The sequence below is a fragment of the Bos javanicus genome, chromosome 8 (genome assembly GCF_032452875.1).
Source record: "Bos javanicus breed banteng chromosome 8, ARS-OSU_banteng_1.0, whole genome shotgun sequence".
Taxonomy (NCBI): Eukaryota; Metazoa; Chordata; class Mammalia; order Artiodactyla; family Bovidae; genus Bos; species Bos javanicus.
The window spans coordinates 60,449,678-60,474,432 of NC_083875.1; the positions used below are offsets into that span (position 1 = coordinate 60,449,678).

Consider the following 24,755-nt stretch of genomic DNA (forward strand, 5'->3'; position numbering starts at 1 on the left):
TACTGCGGCCGCCTCCGCGTCGGGGTGGGGTGGGGGGGACTCCAACTCCCGGCATGCCTCGCGGGTATGTTCGTCACTTGTGTTCTGTTGGAAGTCTAGCGGGGAGTGGAGTCTGGGAGGCGTGTCCCGGTTTCAGAGCCATCGCCTGCAGCTAGGAGGAAAACGCCGCTGGAGAGCCGATAGGTGGGGCCGACTGACAGTCGGTCGAGGTTACGCCTGGCTGGGGATAGGGTCCGGGTGGCGAAGTGAACTCCTGTGTTTCTGCGCATCTTTTCTGTAAATGTCTCATATGGAGCTGGCGTTGGACCCGGGTGACCACGACCTGCTAGGCTTTCTGCTAGAAGAAAGCGGTGGTTTGGGTGCGGCGCCCGACGAGGCCTTGACGTCTCCGCCGGACTGGGAGCTGCCACTTTCTGAGGTGAGTTGGGGGGCTTTGAGTCGGGGAGGCGTGAGGCGGGTTGGTGGGCGGGGTGTCCCTGAGGCAGGGGGTGGTGATGGTCAAAGCCTGTTAATTTGAACCCTGTGCAGTCTCTGAGCGACTGGGACGTGGAGGATTTCCTGAGCTGCCTGCCGAGTCCCCCAGCAGTGTTGAACGTTTTCAGCAGCTCTGACCCCTGTCTTGTCCAGCATGACCACACCTATTCTCTGTCACAAGAGCATGTCTCCATAGATCTCGGTAAGCCTGAAATAAGTGAAGTTTGGGAAAGGAGAGGACTCCAGGGCCTGACTATTCATATTTGCCCTTTTGCAGATAATGAGAGCTATGAAAAAGAGGGGGCTCAGATGACTCCACTGCGTGTGGAGGAGCCGGCAGATCAGGTACTTGACTTGATTTACAGGAGGGTTATTCCCGTATTGCGCGGGTCGGGGCAGTATTCCGCGTTACTTTCTGAAATCCCTTTGCAACTCTGCTGCCCACCTCCCCGGAACCGCAGGAGATTGCTAGGCTGATACTGACTGAGGAGGAGAAAAGGCTGTTGGAGAAGGAGGGGCTTACTTTGCCTGGGATGCTTCCGCTCACTAAGGTAAGTCTCCCATTGTGGGGACGGGGGTTGTGTGTTCCAAGTAGGCCATTTCTGTTAATTTTGTATCAGTAACTTGAAAAAGAACTGAGGTGAGAGATTAGCACATTTTTGAGTAGGAATCTGGAGCATGTGGTTAGTATACTGCTTGCAAGGACAGATCCTGGTTTGTAGTGCTTGTATAAGTTTTGGTGTTCTTTTTAACTAAGAATTCAAAATTATCAGGGTAATATTAGTAAAGGGATTTGGAAAGTACTGTACAACCACGGGGCTCTGATACTTATATTTCACTGGTTTCATGCTAATTTACCTGTAGCTGAATAGTAAATTAAGTATTAGAGTTCATCAAGGCTGGATTAAGTAGTATAACAAGAATAAATGTAAAATTTGGAGTTTCAAGCAATGAGTGGCAGCTTCACACGCACGGTATTGTGATACTATGATGAAATCAATGTCTGTTAACAGAAAGGTTAACTGAATTTTAATTTCTTAAAAATATAAGTTGAGCCAATTCCCTGGCAATCCAGTGGTTAGGACTCTGTGCTTTCACTGCTCAGGGTGAGGGTGCAATCCTGGTCTCACCAGGGTGCAATCCCCTGATCTGGGAACTGAGATCCCACAAGCTGCGAGGTGTGGCTAAAAAAAAGTACAAGTTGAGTCAACAGTGTGATATGGCTACTAAGGAAGAGAATGGGGTTTAGAAGCTGTATCATCAGATTCAGTTGTTGTTGTTGTTTGGTCGCTAAGTTGTGTCCAACTCTTTGCAATTCCATGGACTGTGGCCCTCCAGTCTCCTCTGTCCATGGGATTTCTCAGAGAAGAATACTGGAGTACGTTGCAATTTCCTTCTCCAGGGGATCATCCCGACCCAGGGATGGAACCTGTTTCCTGAGTTGCCTGTATTGTAGGCGGATTCTTTACTGCTGAAGAAGAAGAGAAGGCAATGACACCCCACTCCAGTACTCTTGCCTGGAAAATCCCATGGACGGAGGAGCCTGGTAGGCTGCTGTCTATGGGGTCGCACAGAGTGGGACACGACTGAGCGACTTCACTTTCACTTTTCTTTACTGCTGAGGCACTGGGGAAGCCCAGTTGTATCATTAGATACCAGTTATCTAATAGTGTTGCCACTAGAAGGGCAGTAATCATCTTGTTTTCCTTTATATTGGCCAAAAAGCTTCTTAAGTTTTGAGCCTATTATCTTTGACAAATATTAAGAAGATGCAGTCCATCCTGAGAAGAGATAAGATGATGAGTTAAAATTTTTGCCCAGTTTTTTTTTTTTTAAACTCTGAAGAAATGTCAAGTGCTTTAAAATAGCTGAAGACCTTTGTTCTATTATGGTCCCAGAGATTAGGTGCTAGGTAAGTCCAACAGGTAGAAATAACAGAGGCAGATGTTGGCTCATGATAAGGAAGGTTTTTTTAAAAAAATTATTATTTAATAAAATTGTTACAATGGTTTGGCTTGTGAGGACATTAACACCTGGTCCTCAGAAGCATTCAGACAGAAGCAGAGTGCCTATTGGTCAGGGAAATTGTAGAAGGAATTTATGCTTTGAGAAGATTGACCTCGGTTGCCTTCAAACTCTTTGGTTTAATGTACCTCTGATGGGATCCCTTTTCCTGTCTTCTCCCAGATGGAGGAACAAGTTCTGAAACGGGTGCGGAGGAAGATTCGAAACAAAAAGTCTGCTCAAGAGAGCCGCAGGAAGAAGAAGGTGTATGTGGGGGGTTTAGAAAGCAGGTATGAAAGGGAGCTGGACTTGGGGGTGGGAGAAGCAGGTAATTGGAAGTATGAGGTTTTTGAAGGGAGGATACAGGCCATGTCCCCACATACCTGTTATTCCTCCAGGGTCCTGAAATACACAGCCCAGAATCTGGAGCTACAGAACAAAGTACAGCTCCTGGAGGAACAGAATCTGTAAGCAACTCTTTCACATCAGGCTTTTCTCATCCCTCCCACTTAATACTGTCTCAATCTTTCTCCTGCTCCATACTTGATTTCTCACAGGGCATCTCTCACGTATAAGGTCTGATGCTTGGTCTTTAATGGGTCTCTGATTCCATGAAGCTCACAGTAATAGGGAATAAATTCACAAGTATCAAGAAGGAAGAGAGGGAGTAAGATTTCATGTGGCAGATGGCATTTGATAGTAGATATGATTCTGGGATGGGGGTGGGGAGCATTCTAGGCAGAGAGGACACAGCTTAGTCCAGTCTGGCTGGAACCCTAAAATAGGTGAGTTGGGCCAGAAGGTAGAGAATATAATCCCTGGTGAGGATTGTGTACAGAGCTGATCAGGCAGTGGAGAACCACTGAAGGGGTTTGCAAAAGAAGTTTAAGTCAGGGCAGAGACGTGTGTGTTTGTGTTAATGAGGTCTGATATTTTGGTCACAGAAGAGATCACTTGCAAAAAGTAAGAGAGGATCCAGAGCACACATAGAGAGGATGGCCTTAACAGGAGGGTTTTGTTGTATGGCAAGGTGCCAGGCTGGGGGTGCTCACTGTCCCCTTATAGGTCCCTTTTGGATCAGCTGAGGAGACTCCAGGCCATGGTGATTCAGACAGCAAACAAAGCCAGCAGCAGCAGCACCTGTGTCTTGGTGAGGATGGTGATGGAAGGAGATATTCTTTTCTCAGGTGGCAGGGAGAGGGGTGCAATGCAGAGCCCTTCTTCATCTCTTTTCTCCTGTGCTCCAGGTTCTACTGTTCTCCTTCTGTCTCCTCCTCGTACCTGCTATGTACTCCTCGGACACAAGGGGGAGCCTGCCGGCTGAGCACAGAGGTGAGAGCTCCATGAGGATACCACTAGGGAGGGGCTAGGGGAGAGCCCCAGCCTGCCCCTGAACAGGCTTTGTCTCCTCAGTGTTGTCCCGTCAGCTTCGTGCCCTCCCCAGCGAGGACCCCCCGCAGCTGGAGCCACCTGCCCTGCAGTCAGAGGTACCAAAGGACAGCTTGGACCCTGAGCTCCAGGCTGCTAGCAACTCTTGCTGCCTCTTCCATCTCATGCCCCAGGCTCCTAGAGCAGAGCCTCCCCTGCAATTGCCACTGCCTGATGGTTTCTCAGGGTGCTCCTGCCCAGATTCCATATCTCCCCTGCATGCAAATCTCACAAGAGAGGAAGGATGGCTCCCTACTCCCAGCCCCACATCTGTTATCTTGCAGGGCAGATACTCAGGCTAGATGTGAGGATGTGGGGGCCCTCTTATCAGAGTCTGGTGCCCCCTAGTCTGTGTTCGGAGGAAAGGGAGTAGGAGAGGGCTAGCCTCAGGTCCTGTGCCCTGTCAGGAAGCCTGAGGACTCAAACACACCACACTCACTGGGTTTCTGGGTCTTTTATTTGAACCTGTGTATGTCTGTCACCCCATGAAAGGGCCTAAGAGAATCAGATGACCTCCCTGAACACGTCATGCAGTGAGGGGATGGGGTGAAGAAAGAAATAAATAAGTGATTCTGATGCATGGTTCACCCTCAACCCCTCTTTACTGGCATGGTGGGTAGGTAGAAGGGAGGGCATGATTGTCCTGGTGGCTCAGGGTTGCAGGAGTTGGGGAGGTGGGGGTGGTGGCAGAGGAAAGGTCAGGCTAAAGGCTGGGCTGTTAGCGCCTCCTTCCACAGTTCACACGGCTTACTCTGGGCTTGGGTTTGCCATGGCTTCCTTTGGTCCATGTTTGGGCCTGGTGCATAGTCCTGTGCCCCGTTTGGATATTGGCCCAGAGGCCTTTTTATGTTGCTGCTGCTGCTGCAGAGCCAGCTGCATGGCCCAGATGCTCAGTGGCCGCATGTAGGCCAGTGAGCGGAACACCCGCCGCTGGCAGTACGCCTCAGGAGTCTGGAAGGCCAGGCCCAGGCGCTCCCACACAGTACGATAGCAGCCTTCAGCTGTCCGGAAGCCCTCACAAGTCAGGCCCTGTAAGGGAGAGAGGGAAGTCATTACTTGGCAACCCTTGAATAGCTATTTTAGCTGGACAGATGGAGATAATAGGGTCTCTGCCCTCAGGGAGTTCCTAGCTAGTGGGGGAGATAAATTTGGCTCACAGGCAGAAGCCTGAAGACAGGCAATACAATGCATGCCAAGGAAGGTGGGAGGCTCTCTGGATGGATAAGATGGCATTGAATTAGGTTATCAGAAGTCTGATAGCCAAGGTACAGATGGCAGAGAGCCGGGGAAGGGAGTGAGTTACCTCTTGGATCATGGTGGCTGCCAGCCCGTAGACCACGCCCACCCAGACTTCATCAGACTGGACGCTGGATGTGTCGGGAACACCACAGGGCTGCATGCCATTCACAGCCCCCATGGCCCCTCCTGCAAAGGCCTGGACATTGAACTCGAAGATCGTTTGGAGAGCACGGACCACCTGTTGGGTAGGAAAGACCTAGAGGGACAGAGAAGAAACATGGTCTTTTATACTTGCTTCCCACCCCCAGGAAAAACCCTCAGCTTTCTCTAGGACTTCTCCTAGTCTCTCACCTCACTGTCTCCTTCTCCTAGGCCACTGGCCCTTAGGAACCACTGGCCAGCACACTGGTCAGACATGATGCTACAGGACTGAGGCTGAGAGCTGCAGTCGTAGTTGTAGTAGCGGCCTGGAGAGGGAGGACACAGTAAGTCTCCTGCCTCCCAGAGCTGCCTTGAGATTCTTTAGGATTCCCCAACTCACCATTCCACAGCAGCCGATCATAGGCTTCCTGGCCCCGGCTAAGGATGGAAGAAAACTTATTCTGGGCCTCCTGTGCCCCACACAGAGCAGCCATCTGGACCATCACAGCCACGGCCGCCAGCCACAGTCCTCCGCAGTAAGCACTGATGAGGGACACGGGTTGGGGGAATCAGCCTGGCAGCTCCAGCCACTCTCGTACAGTATAATAGGCACACTGAGCCCACAATCCCTTGGTGCCCAGTTCCCCACCTCAGGCCCTGGAAATCCCTACCCCCCCAACCTGGGGCCTGTGGTGACCCATCCATCATAGGTTTGGTCTGCATAGCCTCCATTCTCGATGAGTCCATCGTGGTCCTTGTCAAACTTCATTTCAGACTCCATCACGGCCTAAAGAGGGATCAAGATACTGAAGACCGAGATACTAAGAAAAGACAACAGTAGCCAGCTGGGCTTTCCCCAGACACCCAGAAACATGCCACTGGTACACAGACCACTGCACACATGTCCCTTACCAGACACACAGGCCACATGTCCCTCAAGAAACACTGGTCACCCGTCAGGTAATAGTCCCGATAGACCTGCAGCACAAACTTCAGGTTCAGGTCCTTCCAGTCTCCAGTATCGTGGATCTCGTACGCATTGACCCGGAGCCATGGCTCGTCATCTGGGGAGGGGAGGAAATGTGGTCATCTGCACAGTGGGCTCAGGTGGAGGGTGCAGAAACGGAGGGAGAGACGCACCCTTGTGCTGGAGGGGCTTGTACCTGGGTCCCCAACATCATGGGGGATGACGTTCCTCCTCTTCACAGGCGCTGTTACCCCACTCATCAGGAACCGCCGCTGTGTCAGGTCCTCCCTGAGAGTGGCCAGAGCTGGGGGAGCAGATACACAAGGCGGGGTGCGGGGCAGGGAGTGGGTAGGCTTGGGGTGGCGCACAGAACTGTGTGTGGGACTCAAGGGGAACCGGTGAGCAGGATCCACATATGTCTGAGTGGAAGAGGCATCAGGGACCACCAAGGTTCAGGGCTGTGGGGAACTGAGAAGCAGAAGGGGAACAAAAGGACCCTCACCCATGTCATACTGAAGGCTGAGCTCAAGTTTGGGCCAGAGCATGATGAGGGCGAAGGAAGCATAAAAGTGGACATCGTATGTGTTATACATGCGGTATTCCTGGCCTGGAGAAATGAAGGAGACAACACGTTGCCAGAATTCCTGCTGCTTCTTCATACTGCCCTGCCTAGCTGCACCTCTAGAATTGGGGTGTAGGGCACCATCACACTCCATGTTCTAGCCAGTACCCTGGGATAGGCAAAACCCATCCTCCTGCCGTGGGGCAGGGCACTAACTGGCCTCACGGACACACACCACGCCCCTTGGCAGCCCGTACCTTCAAGGTAGGCAAACCGGCCGTACTCCTGCAGGAGGGGGCGGAGCTGGCCCATGCTGCCCACCAGCTCCTCTGGCAGGGAGTCTTCAGGAACTTCCAGCCATACTGTGCCCCCGTCAGCCAGGAAGTAAAGTTCATTGAACAGTGCAGATTTGTACCAGGCAGGCAAGGATCTGGGGAGGCAGGAGGACGTAATGGTCTCGTGAGGGTGGCACTTCAGGAAAGGAAGGATTCTGGGGTTCAGTGAAGTAGGGGTCCCAAGTGAATCCCAGACCCCCTCTGTTGACTTTGGTGGTGGAGAGTAAATCAGAGTCTTAGTGAAAGTGTGAGGGCCTGGGAGAAAGGCAAGAGACGGGCTCCACTGGCACCTGTCCTCCAATACCGGGCTCTGCCAAGCCGAGATCTTCTCTTCCCAGTCGGCATAGTGCCTCAGGGCATAGTGGCTGAGGGCGGGTGCTGCATCACCGTCTGGGCCAAAGAACCTTGTGTACCGCCTGGGTGGACAGAAGGGGAGGCATGAGAACACGGGCTCCACTCAGACCCCCAGCACCGTGATCCGTGTACACTCGCATTCCCGTCACCTGTAGTAGACCTGGCCCTTTGCTCCAAACATGATTCTGGGCATGTCCCAAGCCAGTGAGAACTCTAAGCGGTGCCGGCCTCGTGGTGGCAGCTTGCCCGAAACACACACAGCCCCAGCGATGCCCACTCCTTTCTGCGAAGGGAGACTTTTTCCTGAGAGAAGCACAAAATGAGTGAGTACCCACTTTGGCCACAGAGATCCCTGACATAGGAAGAAGGCCTGTTGGTTACCAGGCCTCCCAGCCCTGCTCTGAAGACAGGGACATTCTCTCTTCCCTCCACCTCCCCGTGAGACCCCCCATCACCAGCGAGGGAGTCCAGCTGTCCATCCAGAAGTAGATCCTGCCACACCTGCTGCCCGGCGCTGTCAGGGTCAAAGGCTGTAAGGTGGGTTACCGTTCTGTCTGCCTGTTAAGGGGTCAAAGACTTTGTGAGGAGAAACTCCATAGGTGCGTGGCTCCTGACTAACTCCCCTCTACATCTTCCCGCCTCTAAGTTCCACCAGCTCAAAGGCTACGGTGAGGGTGGGACTCAGGAGTTGAAGAAGTGAAGAGATCACAGTGGATTGGGCTCAGGGGTCAGGCTGAGAGCAGAGCTTCAGGGCAATGCTATCGGGCAGGCGCCTCCATACCGAGAGTCGCGCAGCCACAGCCATGGTGTAGGGATTCGGGGGGGTTGGATGATGCAGCAGCAGCCCCTGAACAGTCTCCCCATCATGCTCCAGACAGAAGGGCTCATTCCACAACCCCCCGGGGGCGTCGTCTTCACCACCAAGTCCGTTCCGCATAGAGAACATGATGGACACTTCCAGGGCTTCATCCCCTTCATTTTCCACATCCCACACAAAGACTCCTACAGGCAGGCTGCTGTCCTGGGAGCAGAAGGTCAGACTCAGATGGCCCCTGTGTAGCCTTTCGGCCCCACTTCCCAGAATCAGTCCTTGGCACCGAGGAGCTGACTCAGATACCCGCTAATATAGTGTCTTCCACTTGCATCTCCCCACATTGCCTGGCAGGCTGTCTACTAGGAGACAGAAGACCAATTGGTTGGTGGTCCTAGGAAACCAGTGTGAAGTTCATGCCCCACCCCTCTCGCACAGGTCACGACACTTCCAGGAGAGAGAGATCCTGGGGAAGGGAGAGCCCAGAGGAAACCAAGGGGGAGCCTCACCTGGTAGTCATGGGGTAAGATGGGTGTGATCTGGCGGCAGGTGAGGGTGACGTTCTGGCCAGGAAGCTGATAGACAGTCCAGGCTCTGGGATAGAGGGCGTGGTAGAATGCAAAGTACCCACATAGACCCCAGTTCCAGCTGCGCAGGACACTCGGGCGCTCCACCGACAGGACTTGCTGGTATACCGTCTGTCCTCTCCGGCGCAAACACACTGTGAACTAAACAAGAAGGTACGTGGGCTGGAGTGGGGTAACGGGTATCTCAAACGAGACCCCTTCCCAGAGTGGCTTCTCCCCTGCCAGACCCTGCAGTGGTGACCCGCGCCCACAGGCCTTCCCCCTACACTCAGTAAATCACTGCAAATCGTGCCTTCTCCATCTTTCTCCCTGCTTGCTCTCCCTTCTCACTGCTCTGGTCTTAACTGCCCTAAGACTGGCCCGCACCATCTCTGCCCCATCCCATCTGGATTTCAGACTGATCTTTCTTACAGAGAACTCAAGATATATTAGTCTGTGTTTATAATATTTCAATGACTCCCGTGGCCCTCAGGCTAAAATCTAAACTCACCTACCTGGCTTTCAAAGTTTCATTCTTGAGGTGGCCCCTCCCGGCCCATCAGATTCATTACTTGTTCAAGCCCTTATATTTCTGGTCATATCAAATACTGTTCCTTGAGCACAGTACATTTCCTTCTCCATGCTTTTGCGCATGTTCATTCTCCTTTTGGTAAAACCCCTCAGGCTTCAAGGCCTAGATCAAATGCCATCTCTCCCCTCAAGCAGTGAGCCATTCTCCTGTGTGCCCCCTACCCTTCTAGTCCAGCATGTGATAATGTGTTTACATTCTGACTCCCTGACTGCTCTGGAGGGTACAGGCTGTGAGGGGTTAATATCTCCTCCCTCGGTTCAAAGTACGCCTAATATCTTTAATGTATACATCAAATAATTCTTTTTTATGTTGTTGGAATAGTAGGTAATGGTTAACATTACAGGCTTGTAACCAAGAGAAAACTGGTTCTGAATCCCAGTGCTTCCCTTTACCAACCATGTGACCTTGGGCATGGTACTTAGTTGCCTCATGTGTAAAACGGGCATAATAATGGTACTTCCTTGTAGAACTATCTTTACATATTAAATATTATACAAAAAAAGAGTCATGATTCTGGAAGGCATTTGCCTCAGGATACCTCAGGGATGAGCCAGAGAGGAAGCCTGGGGCCTTGGGCAGGGTTGGTGAACCTGAACTAGGAAGGGCAGTGTCATTAATAGGATTCAAGGTCTGCTAGTCATTTCTCCTTTGAAGATGAGCTGGAGGCCTCCCTCAGACAGGAAGTAGGAACTTGGTGGACAACTCAACATGGGAGGGCACTAGAGAGAGATGATGAAAGGTAGCCCACATGCCTCTGGCAATCAAAGGCCTAGCAGTGACGAAGTGGCTGACGGCTGGCAAATCAGGGCAAGCAGTAGGTGCTCTGTGCATGCATCTCTGTTCCTGTGCATTTGCAGACTTTTGGTTTGTTTTCCCTTCTGATCTTTCAAGCAGGTTAAGTGATCCTGGAATTGTCTCTCTGTGGCTGGGGACAGGCTCAACCAGTGGAGCTGGGGCAGCAAGGCAGGTGGGAGGCATTTATTAGAGAAATAAAGGGCACCAGGGGTACCTTTTCTCTTTCAAAGAACATGAACTCTGAGTGTCTCATTCCTATAGTACACTCCAGGACAGGGCTTGGCACACAGAAAGCATCCTGAAAATACTACATGGAATCATGTACATCTCTAATCGCCACATCCTACACTAGCCAAGAGACCATTCCTGCCTGGGAGGTATTGTCCGGGACCTCTGCTCTACCTCCTGGCTCTTACTTGGTTAGCGATGACTGTCTGGTGCTGGTACATTCCAGGATTAAGCTGCCAACGACAGAACTGGCCTCTCCAGCCTCTGGTGATAGTGCCTCCCCCAATGCCACCCAAGGGACAACCTAGAGAAAGAATCAAGATGTCAGAGGGGCACGGGAGACGAAAAAGAGCGCATTTCTCACTTTCTAGACTATAGAGATGGGTTCCCCTAAACCTGGGGTGGGGGGTGAGGGGAGAATATCAAATTCACACACTGTGCACTTTAAACTTATACAGTGTTCTATGTTAGTTATATCTCAATAAAGCTGGGGTGGGGGAACCCTAGGGAATGGGTCAGTGCAATTTAAAGAAGCTGAAGGCTTCTTTGCCTAGCTCCAAGTGGGCCTGGATGCTGCTCTCTCTGACTGGGCAGGGCTGGAGTGAGGCTCACCGTAGATCTGTCTCAGGGGCACAGAGTTGATGAGGTCGATGAAAGGTTTCTTCTTTTCCACCTGGGTCTTACGGTACCACCACTGCAAGTACCTGAGGAGCAAGGGGTGCTGTGGGTCAGGGCAAGAGGCTGCAGTCACCTCTCTCTCTTTGGACACTGTGACTTCCCATGTTTAACTGTTCCAAGGACCCATTGCCTTCACTTCAAACTTCTCCTCTCAACTTCTCTGTAGTTCAAGGTCCTCTCATCTTCCCAGTCACCCCCAGTCATGGCACGGGACTATCTTTGTTTCTCCTTTCTACTCCTTAGAAGGAGCTCTCTGATCTTTCCTCACCTCTAACTCCACCACTGGTTTAATTTATTCCAGGAGCTTCTGTCTGAGGTGCTGAAAGGGCCAGTTAGTTTCCTGACTTATAATCACCCCCACCCCATAAACAGGCATGTGAAGTCGCTTCAGTCGTGTCCAACCCTTAGCGACCCCATGGACTGCAGCCTACCAGGCTCCTGCATCCATGGGATTTTCCAGGCAACAGTACTGGAGTGGGTTGCCATTTCCTTCTCCAATGCATGAAAGTGAAAAGTGAAAGTGAAGTCGCTCAGTCGTGTCCGACTCTTTGCGACCCCGTGGACTGCACTCTACCAGGCTCCTCCATCCGTGATATTTTCCAGGCAAGAGTACTGGAGTGGGGTGCCATTGACAAAACTTGAACGGCTTCAATGCAGAAACCAAGGGGTTCCAATGCCCATGGATAAAGATTTGCCCAAGCAAATTCTAGAGGACATGTACATAATTTCAAACAGGCATAGGCTGCTGCAATAGCTTCTTTTTTAAAATGATTTTTCTTCTGATTATGAAAGGTTGAAAATCTGGAGAATGCACTAGGTGAAAGGTGAAAAAAATCCCACCCATATACATTTTGGGCCATCTTCTTTTAAGTCTTTTTCTTTTTTTTTCTTTTTCTGTCTCTTTTTAAGTTCAGCATTTAAACTGTAAGCTTTCTTATTTGTTCTCTTATTATATCCCAGAAAAACCTTCTAAAACCCCCAACATATCCTGATCTTATCACAGCTCTGTATCCAATAGGCAAATGATTCTGTTTGGGATTCAAGGCTTTGACATCTGTCTCAGTCTATCTTGTGTGTGTGTGTGTGTGTGTTAGTCGCTCAGTTGTGTCTGACTCTTTGTGACCCCATGGACTGTAGCTCTTCAGGCACTCTGTCGATGGGATTCTCCAGGCAAGAATAGTGGAGTGGGTCGCCATTTCCTTCTCCAAGGGATCTTCCCACCCAGGGATTGAACACAGATCTCCTGCATTGCAGGCAGATCCTTTTACCATCTGAGCCACCAGGAAAGCCCCAGCCTATCTTACTTCCTACAATTTCCATTCAGAGTGGGTCCTCACTAAGCAACCCCTTCCTGCCGCACTCTCTCCCAATTCCACTCTCCTCCCTCACCAGTTCGTTTATCCCCATTGTTCAAGCACACTGCTGATAGCCATGTAATGGGGTAAGTAATCCTGCTGAAGTAGAGTCCTACCTCAAGTCCCTACCTCAACGGATGGTTGGAAGGGCACAATAGATACCCTTCTATTGGCACACCTGTGCCCTTCTAAGGTCACAAATGACACAATAGATAGGAAAGCTACAAAGTGGAATATACATGTCACATATCATCATTACTTGTACGTACACTATCTCAGCTCCCGATCAGACACTGTCCTGTTACTTTAGTGTTCCTCATGTGAGTCTGACATACTTTTCAGTTCCATGGGGAAAGGGACAGCGACAAAGACTTGTTGCTTATTACCCACAGCTTCAAGTACAGGGCAGGGCACCTGGTCTGCAGTCAACAAATATTTGCTGGGTTTATAAAGAACGTATGTACAAACAGTGGAACATAAGAGAAATGAACAGGGACAGGAGCAAGTGGAGGAGAAATATGATTAAAGAACAGGGAGGGTACATTCTGGGAGTGAGGGGAGACGGAGGGAAGATGAACAGTGGGATGGTGGGAAGGCAGCTCTTCTTTGCAGCTTAGAGGAAACTGGACTTTGAAACTGGTGGCCAGAAAGGATTGCCAAATGGAGGGAGGGCACAGCTCCGATTAGGGCAGTGAGGGAGAAATGCAAGATGTGAAGATAGCAGAACAAAGGAGTGTCTAGCGCAGAACAAGCACTCAGTACATATTTACTGAATGAATGGATTCGGGCTGAAAGCGAGAGCAACCAAAATTGAGTTCTTACCATTCTGAGGCCAAGAGAACTCTGTCTTACTGGGGCTCCTGAGCAGTGTACCCCCAATTCAGCTCCCTCTTAGGGCCTATGTTTCTCTCACAACAATGAGCAGCTGGCTATTCCTGACCTATTTGTCCTTTTCCATGATTTCAACCTCACCTTAATCATTTAGAATTCTTGTCTCACCCCTGCATTCTCCTCAGTGCAGGACCTCATCTCATCTCAAAACCCATGTGTCAGTGATCCCCACCTGTCCTGGGATGGGGATCTGAGTCCACGGGGTGAGGACAGCTTCAGGCATCTGTGATTCAGCTTATACTTAGGGATGGAGGGGCTAAGATGCCCATGGACAGGTTCTTGACCTCAGTGTTCCCACCACATATACCCCAAGGTGCTTCTCTCAATACCCTGGCCCCAGATCCTGTTTTGACCCAAAGCCTTTTAGGGTCAAAACTAGCCGAGTCAGTTTCAGAAGCAGCCTGGAGGAATTACTGTGCTCTGGTACAGGGCACCCAGAGGAACTGTCAGAGGAGTCAGACACCCAGGCAGCAACAGGCCCTCCCCACTGCCAAGGGCTTGGGTTAGGTCCATGGGCTCTCCACCCCAGCCCCACAGCACTGACTGCAGAAGAGAAGGAATCTCTACTTAAGAGGCTGTCAAAGCTAGGTTTCCCATACTTGAAGCCTCCCTCTGCAGTTCTGTGTTTACTGTGGCAACTGTCTCAGGATGACCTCAGGGTAATGCTTTCTGTCCTCACAGGCACCTGTCCCTGTTACTGGGTCTTGGTCCCCAACACTCAGTGAGGATCCGGAGGAGTCCTACAGCCTCCTACAGGATAAACTCTCAGCCTGTCTGCAACCCCTTGCTGGGGTGGGGGACCTGGAAATGCTCTGGAAGATTATAACTAATCTCTAGGAACACCTAAGGCAGAGCCATTCTGGTCAAAGGTCTTCTTTGCTTTTTATATCAGGGGCCATGTATTCCAGAATAGATTGAATATTACCTTTCATCACCCTCTCCTTAGGGTTGAGAGCAGGCAGGTTCTCAACCACTCCCTGGAGCCAGAGTTCGAGGAAAGAAGCCAAAGGGTGTTGGGACTATTAAATGCTGTGCCTAAGTGAGTGAGGTTCAGTGAATACTCCAGTTGCTTAGGGGGATCTGGAGTTGAGAACCCTTCCCTTCCAGAAGACAACATTGTATCAGTACTGAAACTGCCGGAGTATCTTTCCTACCTTGTCACAAAGTATACCTAATCCCAAAGGGCAGTCTTCAGAGAGAGCACCTGAGAGGGAGCCTAGATTTGTAAGGCTTACTACAAGGCTCAAATGCCCTTTCTTGCTAAAAAGACAAGTTACTGGAAGGAAGTAGGTTGCAAAGAGACCTGACCTGGTCTAACCCTCCAAAACTATGGGCTTAGATGATGTTGGGAATAGGGGCCACCTGACCAGGACAAGGCACCCTCCTGCTTTCTCACCCTTTCCTGCCTCTGCTGGAACAAAGTGAGGCACAAGGTCCTCTAGGCAATGGGATCGACTCACCTCAAGCCCATGCCCAAGTGCTTTATCAGGTTGCTCAGCGAGATGTCATTGGCATTAAAGGGTTTCCTCTTCTCTGCAAACTCGTGAGCCAGGCAGATGCGCCAGCCAAAGGGAGGCACCTGGTAGCCCTTAGCTTTCCCCTCGTAGGAAGCCATCAGCTGCCCGGAGTCCTCCGCACTGCTGTAACCCTGTTCATGCTGGGGTGGACTGTCCTCAGGGATTGGACAGTCTGTAACCTGCACAGCCTCCGTGCCATTTTCAGGGCAAGAAGCCTGTGGATCCCCTTTGGCACAGCTGGTCTGCTCCGAGGCTGGGACTCCGGTTCCCATATTCCTCGGATCCTGGGTCTCCAGGACCTAGGTGGTTTCAGTTTCCGAGCTTTCTGGTACCAAGTACCTGGCCAGCCAAGCCCAGATGCGGACGTGGATGGTTGTTAGGTGTTGTCTAGGACAGCGGGCCACGGGGGAAAGCTGAAGCGAGCTGGTGTCTCCGTGCAATCAGGTAGCTGTTGCTGCTGCGGCGGCGGCGACAGCAATAAAGCCGCCACGGTCTCACCCTCGGTTGTCTCTCTGGGTCCTGGGCGGGAAGGATCGGGTCTCGACGTCATTGGGCCGCGGTGATTAGCTGGCCCGGCCAAAGGGCGACTGGGCCCACGGAGAGGGGAGGAGCCCCCGGGGCCGGCCCTCCAGGCACCGCCCCCGGGACCGGCCTGGGAGTTCGCCGCAGCCCAGGCCCCGTCCCCGGGCCGCGGCACCAGGCCCCCCAGCGGTGGGCGCCAGGTCCAGCCGGCCGGTGTCCGGGGCGGCGCCCGCGCCCGGGTACCAGCCCCTGGGAAGGTGACCCAGGGCGGCCGGCCCACCCGAGCCCCTTCCGGCCTAGCCAGCCCGGCGCTTCCGGCCGGAAGGGACTCGGAGGGAAGTCCCGCCTCTGCCGCGGCCGCAGCCACGCACTTGGCCCGGGCCCGGAGGGGCGGGCGGCCGAGGCCTTCGAGGCACCGGGTACCCTGTTTCAGTCTGGCCCCCTGTTTGGATCTGAGGGGTATCCGAGCTTGGGCGCGAGGTGCCGGGCGGCCGGGGCCCCGGGCTGGGAGGTGAAACCTCCAGGGAAGGGGTCGGGGGTGGCCTGGGGGTCCCGGCCGGGAAGAGAGGGGATGACCTGGCGCCGATAGGGGCGGGGGGCTGGGACCCTAAGCGGCGCCGTCTCCCTCTGCAGTGCCCGGTCAGCTGCCGCCGTACCTGCCTTCCGCCTTCCCGCACTCCAAACCTGGGCGCTTCCCTCTGACACCGTGGTACTGAACGCCCGTTTCCTCGGTCCTCACCCCCAGGCTCTCCCGAGACACCCTTCCCTGCCATGGTACTGACCTCTGATACGCCTTGTTTCCTTCTAGATCCGATCCCGGAGCTGCCATGATTGAAGTGGTAGCAGAGCTGAGCAGAGGTCCTGTGTTTCTGGCAGGGGAGGCCCTGGAGTGTGTGGTTACAGTCACCAATCCCCTGCCCCCAACTGCCACTTCTGCATCCAGGTGGGGACACTGGTACTGAAGAAAGCGGCCCTTCTGGGAGGAAGCCTGGTATCTGTAGTGCTGAGCCAGAGCTCAGATCGTCCTGTGGCTACATCACCACCACCTTGTTCATTGTGCTCTCATTGTAGGGAAGGGCTAGTTAACAGAAGATGTGGGTGACATAGCCCTCAGCTCGCCTTCCCTCTCTCCTCCCCCTGCTACCTATGGTATACTTCTCTTTGTATAATGGTTTCTCTTTGGGGTTCTGGATTCTCTGATCCGGATGACAGCCACCTCTCTGTTGGTCTTCTCAGTGTGGTAGGGAGTTTGGGAGAGCGTTTGTGAGGTCAGGAACTCCCCTCTGATGCCCTCTTTTCCTGCTCCCATAGTGAGGCTCTGGCCTGGGCCAGTGCCCAAATCCACTGCCAGTTCCACGCCAGTGAGAGTCGAGTGGCACTTCCTCCCCCCGACTCCAGTCAGCCAGATGTCCAGCCTGAGAGCCAGACTGTCCTTCTTCCACACCGAGGTTAGAGATGGGGCTTTTGCCCTCAGAGGGATGGAATCGTTACCCAAGGGTGAAGTTGTCAGATTGTTCCGGTGGGTCATTACAGTCTCTGTCCTACTGGGGATGTGGTGGAGTGTAATTATTGTTTTGGGTGGTGTAAAGCTGTTCCTGTCTCACCTTGAGGAAAAAGGATTGGCTTAGTTTGGGTTGCCCTGTGTTGGCAGTGCTTACTGCCCTCACTTGCTGTGCTAGCCTTCTCCAGCGCTAGACAATGAGGTTATTAAGTTGCTGTCTTCTATTTTTTAGGTGAGAGAGGTCAATGTATCCTTTCCACTCCACCAAAAATCCTCTTCTGTGACCTGAGGCTAGACCCTGGAGAGTCCAAATCATGTGAGTGACTGCCCCTGCGCCCCTGGATTGCCTTCTGCGGCTCCTGGAGGGAGGACCTCTCTGGCTACTTCCAGCTGCCCTGACTACTGCTTCCCAACCAGACTCCTACAGCGAAGTGCTGCCTGTAGAGGGACCACCCTCGTTTCGGGGTCAGTCAGTCAAGTATGTCTACAAACTGACCATTGGCTGCCAGCGTGTCAACTCACCCATCACTTTACTGAGGGTCCCTCTGAGGGTTCTTGTGCTCACTGGTAAGCAAGGGTTCCTGGAGGGAGGGGCTGGGGAAGAGCCTCACCAAAGCAGTAATGCTCTTTAGAGAGTTTGTGAAAGGGGCTGGAGGGAAGCTCCCTGATCTTAGTCAAGGTGTGAGGGAGTTGGGGAGAGAAAGTCCTGGAGCACAGGTGAGATGCCTACCCCTCAGTTGTGGCGCCCTGTACCTTCAACATTGACGGTTGGCATCTAAAACCCTAACCACTGCTCTTCTCTCCCACCACCTCTCCACTCACTCCCTCTCTAGGCCTTCAAGATGTCCGGTTTCCCCAGGATGAGGCTGTAGCCCCATCCAGTCCATTCCTGGAGGAGGACGAAGGTGGGAAGAAGGATTCATGGCTCACCGAGCTGGCTGGGGAGCGCCTCATGGCTGCCACATCCTGCCGCAGCCTCCGTGAGGATCCTTCCCGAATTGCCCCGCCCCTTCCTCCCCTGTAGTATTCCTGTCTCAGAGCCAGACTCTCCTAACCGCCACATTCTTCTGAGGACCCACAGATAGTTCATGATTATAAAGGGAGGCCCACCTTTTGGACTCCCCAGTACGGACCCCAGGCTTACTGTGTCCGTCTCTCCCCAGATCTGTACAACATCAGTGATGGCCGAGGAAAAGTTGGGACATTTGGCATCTTCAAATCTGTATACAGACTTGGCGAGGACGTGGTGGGGACCTTAAACTTAGGGGAAGGAACTGTAGCTTGTTTGCAGGTGAGAGAGGAGCGGGAACTTTGGGGGAACTGGGCCTGAAGGGTTAGGGTGGAAGGAGAGGGCCTGCAGAGACGGGTGGCATGGAGAAGTGGGTGTCACCCAGGGCCCTCTGGTAAAACAGCATGAGGTTGGGCTGCCCTCCCGCCCAGTCAGCACGTCCCTGTGCCTGCCTACACACCCTTGTCTTCTTGATCGCAGTTCTCAGTGAGCTTACAGACAGAGGAGCGTGTGCAGCCTGAGTACCAGCGGCGCCGCGGGGCAGGAGGTGCCCCCTCGGTGTCCCACATCACTCATGCCCGGCACCAGGAGTCCTGCCTACACACAACCAGAACCAGCTTCTCTCTCCCCATCCCTCTCAGTTCCACCCCAGGCTTCTGCACAGCCATTGGTGAGACCCTGACCATTGCTGGGGGCGAGGGGAGCCCAGGGTAAAATGCTGTGCTTTGGTACAGTATAATGGATCCTGGTTCCTAACACACGCCCAGAAGTTTCCACATCCAACCTCTGACCCTTAACACTTCCTCAGAACTTCAACCTGTTTCTTGGGTGCACGGACCCCTAAATTCTTAACAGCTGTGCAGATCTCCTCTCCCCCTGCCCACTGGGACCCTGTGGTGCACTTATCTCTGATTCCTCACTCTGATTCCAAAGAGCATTTGCTTCAAGCTACCAAGTCCTGACTGTCCCACACTTGGGTTCTTAGGTACCTGATGCTCTTGTCCTTATTGTCATGTTTCCAGTGACAACACACTAGATTTCTTGAGCGAAATCCTCAATCCTGGCTCCCTGCCCCATGACTTCCCTGCTCTTCCTGAATACGGGGTTTCGTTTTTGTTTTCTAATTTACTAACCACATCCTGTCATTGGCTTTTACTCCTGGCGTCTAAATGCTTCTGCCTTTATCTCCCCACCCCCCCCCACCCCCGCCCGCCGCAGTATCCTTGAAGTGGCGTTTGCATTTTGAGTTTGTCACCTCCCGAGAACCCGGTTTGGTGCTCCTACCTCCTGTGGAACAGCCTGAGCCCGCCACCTGGACGGGACCTGAGCAAGTGCCTGTGGACACCTTCAGCTGGGACCTGCCCATCAAGGTGCTGCCTACAAGCCCTACCCTGGCCTCCTACGCGGCCCCTGGCCCCAGCACCAGCACTATAACCATCTGAAACTGACCCACGTGGCACAGCCTTCTTCAGGATCCTGAGAACTCAGCCCCTGGGCTCTAGTAGGGCCCATTGTTCCCACCTGGGGTCCAGTGGCACAGATAATGAGAGACAGGCTTTCGGCTGGAGCGTTAACTTATTTATTCAGAATAAATCAGCAGCTGCTAGTGGTTTCCCTGGAAGTGGCAGCAGCAGTGGGCGGTCAGCAGAAGGGCATTCAGTTGTGTTTAGCTGGAGTGGGGAGCAGGCGCCGCAGGCACAGGGGTGTTAGCTGAGCCCCACTCTGGGTCGGGCCCTCCCCCTTTGCAGGGCAGCCGAGGGTCAGATTTTTGTACGAGGGAGAACTGGCATGTTCCTGCCTCCTGGCGTACCTCACAGCCCGCAGGGAAGTCAATAGGATGCTGGGACCTGGGGAACCGAAGGATGGGGGAAGGGTCAAGACAGTGAAGGTCCACCTTTCTCCCTGCGCCTCATCCCCTCCCCAGCACTCCTCCCATGTCTCCCCAGTGCCCCCGGCCCTGCAGTATTTCTCTTGCCTGCCATATATGGATTTTTTTCATTTCATAGCAGGAGTACTTTCCCTCCAGATCCATCTAACTCCCCTCTCTCTGTAGCCTGAAGCCTCTCACACCTTCTTGTCGGTTCAGCCAGTCTCTTACTGCTACTCCGTTCGTTCTCACATCAGAGCAATCTAGTCACACCCTGGCCAGCTCTCAGTCCCTCATATCGGAGCCATTCTCTCTGGCCACCTTTGGTCACTCACGTATCACAGCAGCCCACACCGACCGGATGCAGACAGGTGCAGTGGAAGCAGTCCTTGCGGAGCCAAGACTCACCCAGGGTGAAATATTTCCCCTCATAGTGGCAGGGGGCTGGGGAAGAACAGGAAATGTTAGAGCCAGAGTGGAGGAGTAAGGGCATGCTGCCCCTACGTGTGGTCTCTCCTCTGTCCCAGCTCCAGGGAGTCTGGGTTTGCTGCAACAGGACCACCTCTGAGCCCTTCCTCCCAGTGCCCTCTGCACCCATCCTTCCTTATGCCTCACCCAGTTTTACCTTGAGCCTGGAAGTAGCACTTGCTGTGGACTCCTGGGTGCTGGAGGAGCAGAGATACCACCAAGTAGATGACCCCCCAGCCTCCCCGAGTTCCCGCAGCCTGTCCCACCCAGGGTGTCCTTGGGGCCATTCCGGCAGCACAGCTCTTTCGGACCCTTCTTGGCTTCCGTTCAGGCTGCTCTGGCCTCGTCTTCCTTGGCTCTTCTCTGTTCCTCTCCTTGAGCCTTAGCTTCTGTCTCTCTCCCCTGGGCGCCTGTCTTACACCATCTCCGTGCCCTCTGTTCTCACAGGCTTGGGGATGTTTATAAAGTGAGGACCCTGGCCCCCTGCTGAGTGGAGCTGGAAAAGCCGTAACTCTGTTTCCTGAGGTGAGGGCATGAAAACAAGAGGTCTAGCTTTAACAAGCTGTGAGAGCTGATTCATGCCCCCGCACAGCCAGGGGGAGGAGGGTGGCCGGGGAAGGGGCACTGGACTGGGCACTTCCCCAGCAAGGAGGGGGTGGGGTGAGGGCCCCCAGGTGGTCACCAGAACTCTCCCTGGCCTGGAGAGAAGGAAGCATTCCACCATCTCCCCCCGCCCCATAATACACACACACACACACACACACACACACACACACTCACACACTCTCCAGGGGTGTGTACGCTGGGATCCCTGCCTGGACCGGAGGGAGGCATTTCCTGGGGATGGCTAATCCTGTGCCCCAGCCAAACCAAGGAGATGCAGTAGGGTGCGACGGCCAGAGGCTCCAGGAGAGCAAACAGGCACCTGGTGTGGAGGATGTTTCTCTCAGACCCCAGGGCAGGGTCTCCTTGCAGTGTCCTAGAGACATGGCTGCCCCTCAGAGGTTAGGGGTGGGGGGCTGGGGGCAGGTGTCTCTTTTTTTTTACAGGCATCCCAGAGATAAGACTATCCATTGTTAATCACCCCAAACACACAGCAAATAAAAGATCTTGCCATATCTGGGAATGGTTCTTTTCAAAGAGGAACATCTCTAAGTGCCCTCACGGTATGGGTCATTCCAGTTTTCACAAGAGAGGCCCCTCTTTTCTCCTATGTTACGGAATGAGGATTTAGGAACGTATCCTCTGACATCCTCTTTTGGATTTCCTGTAGGTTGTGGAGAACCTGAAGAGAGGTGATTAAGAGCATAGGTTGTGGAGTCAGACTCTGGATTTAGATCCTAATTCTACTAAAAAGCTATGTGACATTGAGCAAGTTAGTTCACCTTTCTAAACCTGTTCCCTTATCTGTAAATTGGAATAGTGATACCAACTCATAAGACCATCAAGAGGATTCCATGAGATAATGCATGTCATGCTCCTAGCGCTGTGCCTGGCACATAGCCCTCTGGAAAGAGTAAACTGCTGTGGTCAGTGCTAGATGTTCCATTCTTTGAATGATGCAGAGGAGCCCTGTGTGCACGGCCCACAGCTTCTGTTGGGGCTGCTATAGATTTTTTTCACTTGCACACGTATGCTCCTTTCATCCTACTACTTCCTTCAAAAATTACCTCCAGGATGGTTTTGGTCCTTGTGTCTTTGAAACTCTAAATGTCTGCTTTGAGAACAGAGTTGCTGATAAGCCTCCTTTTCCTAGGTCAGAACCCTCACTTCTTCCCGGGAAGACATATCAAATCCTTCCAGCTAACTTTGGGACTCCTGCTTTTTCTCATAAGGTTTCTGAACCATTTCTTCCCATCCTCCTGTGAACTCTCAAGTTCTCCTTTCTGACAAGTCTAATGCCAGCCTTTGGTATTAATTGCCCCAGCCACACCAGATTTCTTTCACTATTTCACACTCCAAAGACCCCTGTTCCAGCTATCACTCTCCTACCAACAAGGTCAATCACTTTGGCACTTATTCTATTTTCCTTCTAAGTCTCCAGTGCCATTTACCCCTAGACTACCCCTCCCTGTAACCCAGTGGTTCCAATCCAACTACTTCTAGAGGACTACCCTCCCTCTCCCCTTGTCACCATTCAGAAACAGCTTCATCAGTCTTCCGAACTCCCTATCCTTTTCCAAGAAGACAGCTTACATGGCTGGAGATGAGGACTGTACCGCACCTTCACCCTAGTCAGGTCTGATATGCTTTCCATCTCAGGAGCAGCAAGAGGGAAAAAAAAATGGGAGCAGGGTGCCCTGATGTAGGCTGGCATGTGGGAGGCATGGCCTTGGAATTCTCTGGGCTGGAGCAGGTGGATTCAAAGGCTTGACCAACACAAGGGCCCAGAAATCCTGTCAGTGGCCAGTAGCTCTGCTGCTGCCTTTGTGGGGACAGCAGCTGACACTCTTGATGCTTGGACCATAGACTTCCTTCTGCTCCTGCAACCTGGAGCCAACCCCATGGGGGGCAGACACTAGTGAGAGAGCTTGAAGGGAGTGGTGGTCATGCTGTAGGCAGAGGGCAGCCAGTGGGGATTGGTGTGTGAGAGGTCATGGGACAGGGGTGAGAGTTCCCGCCTGTAGTGAAGAGGAGGTAGGCACACAGGGGCAGGAGTAGGGGGCTGCTTCTGCAGGAAGTCTGGAGCGGAGACAGGAGCCCTCTCCAAGAAGTTGCAGGGTGGGTGTGTGGCGGGGTGGTTGAGCCGGTTTCTTGCAAGCCTGCTGGTGTGCGGGCTCGTGTGTGCATCTGTGGAGCTTCTCAGGACCAGGGCCACCCTTGTTGGGGTGTGTGTGTGCGCGCGCGCGTGTGCCTGGGGCATGGCTGTCGGGGATGCCAGTTGTGGGGGGCGCGGCGGTTGGCTTTCGGGCCGGGAGGGACGGCTGGCTCGCGCTGCCTACGCGGGGACAGAAAAACATCCGCCGGAGGCCCGGCCGGGCGGCGCTCCAACCGCGCCAGGCAGGTGCGCGCCGGGAGGAAGTGAGCGCATTCCGACGCCCCAGCCGGACAGGACCGGAGGGACTGGCAGCGGCCGTGGGGAGATTTGGGGGCCAGAGCCCCAAGGGGCGGCTGGGAGTGAGGAGCCCGAGGAGGGTCGTGGATGCGCCGAGAGAGAGTTGGGGGGAGGGCCCCCGAGGGGTCGGGGTCTGGGTTTCGCCCAGGGCTTGAACACCTAACAGACGCCCACCGACAGCCCCCGCCAGCTCCCGAACCCTCGGGAGAATTCAAGCCCAGGGAGAGGGGCCCAGGGGCAATTGAGAAAGTCGGGGAGGAGGCCGGGAAGGGCAGCGAGGAGTGTGGGGCTGTGGAGCGAGATCGCTGTTGGCTGGAGTACGGGACAGGCTTGGGCCGCCAGAGCATTAGATGGAAGGCCACCCCCGCCCCCCACACACCCCCCCAGGTGGGAAGGGAAAATGGCCACCCCCCAGATGCCGGTGCACCCCGAGAGTGAGAAGCAGGTTAGAGAGGAGTGGGAGTTAGGGCTCTCAGGGTCCCATTGTGACGAAGTCGTTGAAGACCTTGATTAAGGCATGGCGATAAGGAGTCCGGACTGGCCCCGTAGGTAGAATCGATGGTCTCTTAAGTAATAATGAGGAGCTTGGAGGCAAGGTTATCTGTGTCTAGCACTACTACCATCTTTGGTCTTTGCCAAAGGGCTAAGCATTAATCCTCTAATTTTTATAGTCATTTAAAATTGCATGGCTACATTTGTCAAACAGCTTAAGTTATTTGAATTTTTAAAAATAGAAAAGTTGAAGAATCTGATTCAGTGTTTGATTTAAAACTCAAAGTTTAGTTACATGGCATCGAGTCTTTTCCTTTGTCTTGCTTTTGCGCCTCGTTCCTGTCACTGACGTGTGGAAATTCTTGTGTTGTTAATGCCTCAGTTCTGTGTCAGTGGCATAGAACTTCTTCTTTTCCTGTCCCTCATCTATGGTCTTTATTTTTAACTCTAACTTTTGTCTGTGCAGCCCTTTAACCTGCAACTATATATCCTAAATCCATTAAAACATTTCATTGGCATTCAGTATAGAAAGACAAATAACAACTTTACCATATATGTTAGGTTACTTATTGTCTTCTGTGGACGTGTGTGTAACTATAAAGTTTCTATATTTACCTTGTGGCTGATAAAAAGAGATACAGCTAAAGTTGTGTTATTCAATAATATTTATGTAAACAGCAATTTATTAGTCTGATTTCTCTTCTAAAATCAACTCTACAGTGTCAGAAACTTACACTAATTCTATCATGATCTTTTAAATGTATTTTATCCTGGGCCAAAGGCAATTGCAAGGATTAGGATCGTTGTAATTTATTTTAAAGATCCTTAAATTCCAGTTACTTTTGGCTCCACACAAGGAAATCTGGGTCGGTTAATTTTTTTAAAAGAAAATAATTTCCTACTT

At 52.7% G+C, this 24,755-nt stretch overlaps 4 protein-coding genes across 9 annotated transcripts; 2 read left to right on the top strand and 2 right to left on the bottom strand.

Annotated features, from left to right (window-relative positions):
• Window positions 1-5: 5 nt before the first annotated feature.
• Window positions 6-4,482, top strand: CREB3 (cAMP responsive element binding protein 3). Its single transcript, XM_061426895.1, has 9 exons — window positions 6-418; window positions 529-676; window positions 752-819; window positions 936-1,025; window positions 2,662-2,768; window positions 2,877-2,945; window positions 3,544-3,628; window positions 3,726-3,810; window positions 3,892-4,482. Exons 1-9 carry the CDS (start codon window positions 281-283, stop codon window positions 4,206-4,208), a joined length of 1,107 nt encoding a protein of 368 aa, XP_061282879.1. The 5' UTR covers window positions 6-280; the 3' UTR covers window positions 4,209-4,482.
• On the bottom strand, window positions 4,346-15,680 carry GBA2 (glucosylceramidase beta 2). Of its 3 annotated transcripts, none has more exons than XM_061426881.1 (17): window positions 14,881-15,561; window positions 11,109-11,200; window positions 10,685-10,800; window positions 8,825-9,043; window positions 8,286-8,525; window positions 7,960-8,062; window positions 7,654-7,807; window positions 7,441-7,566; window positions 7,073-7,245; window positions 6,756-6,860; window positions 6,450-6,557; window positions 6,265-6,350; window positions 5,967-6,073; window positions 5,687-5,829; window positions 5,497-5,612; window positions 5,210-5,401; window positions 4,346-4,935 (listed from the first exon to the last, which is right to left on the bottom strand). In XM_061426881.1, the coding sequence occupies exons 1-17, from the start codon at window positions 15,207-15,209 to the stop codon at window positions 4,654-4,656; spliced, it is 2,691 nt and encodes an 896-aa protein (XP_061282865.1). In that variant the 5' UTR covers window positions 15,210-15,561; the 3' UTR covers window positions 4,346-4,653. The 3 variants fall into 3 exon arrangements, with proteins under 3 accessions (XP_061282865.1, XP_061282864.1, XP_061282866.1); XM_061426880.1 differs by having other exon boundaries at window positions 6,199-6,350; window positions 14,881-15,559; XM_061426882.1 differs by lacking the exon at window positions 8,286-8,525 and having other exon boundaries at window positions 6,199-6,350; window positions 14,881-15,680.
• Window positions 15,681-16,286: 606 nt separating this feature from the next.
• RGP1 (RGP1 homolog, RAB6A GEF complex partner 1) lies at window positions 16,287-21,422 on the top strand. Of its 4 annotated transcripts, XR_009738280.1 has the most exons (10): window positions 16,287-16,402; window positions 16,771-16,907; window positions 17,193-17,276; window positions 17,378-17,527; window positions 17,794-17,940; window positions 18,124-18,251; window positions 18,450-18,639; window positions 19,188-19,339; window positions 20,752-20,829; window positions 21,096-21,422. XR_009738280.1 is itself a non-coding variant. In XM_061426893.1 (9 exons), exons 1-9 carry the CDS (start codon window positions 16,287-16,289, stop codon window positions 20,767-20,769), a joined length of 1,122 nt encoding a protein of 373 aa, XP_061282877.1. In that variant the 3' UTR covers window positions 20,770-21,422. The 4 variants fall into 4 exon arrangements, 2 of the variants coding, with proteins under 2 accessions (XP_061282877.1, XP_061282876.1); XR_009738279.1 differs by having other exon boundaries at window positions 19,188-20,829; XM_061426893.1 differs by having other exon boundaries at window positions 20,752-21,422.
• On the bottom strand, window positions 19,526-20,591 carry MSMP (microseminoprotein, prostate associated). Its single transcript, XM_061426917.1, has 3 exons — window positions 20,462-20,591; window positions 20,172-20,280; window positions 19,526-19,816 (listed from the first exon to the last, which is right to left on the bottom strand). The coding sequence occupies exons 1-3, from the start codon at window positions 20,589-20,591 to the stop codon at window positions 19,636-19,638; spliced, it is 420 nt and encodes a 139-aa protein (XP_061282901.1). The 3' UTR covers window positions 19,526-19,635.
• Window positions 21,423-24,755: the final 3,333 nt, after the last annotated feature.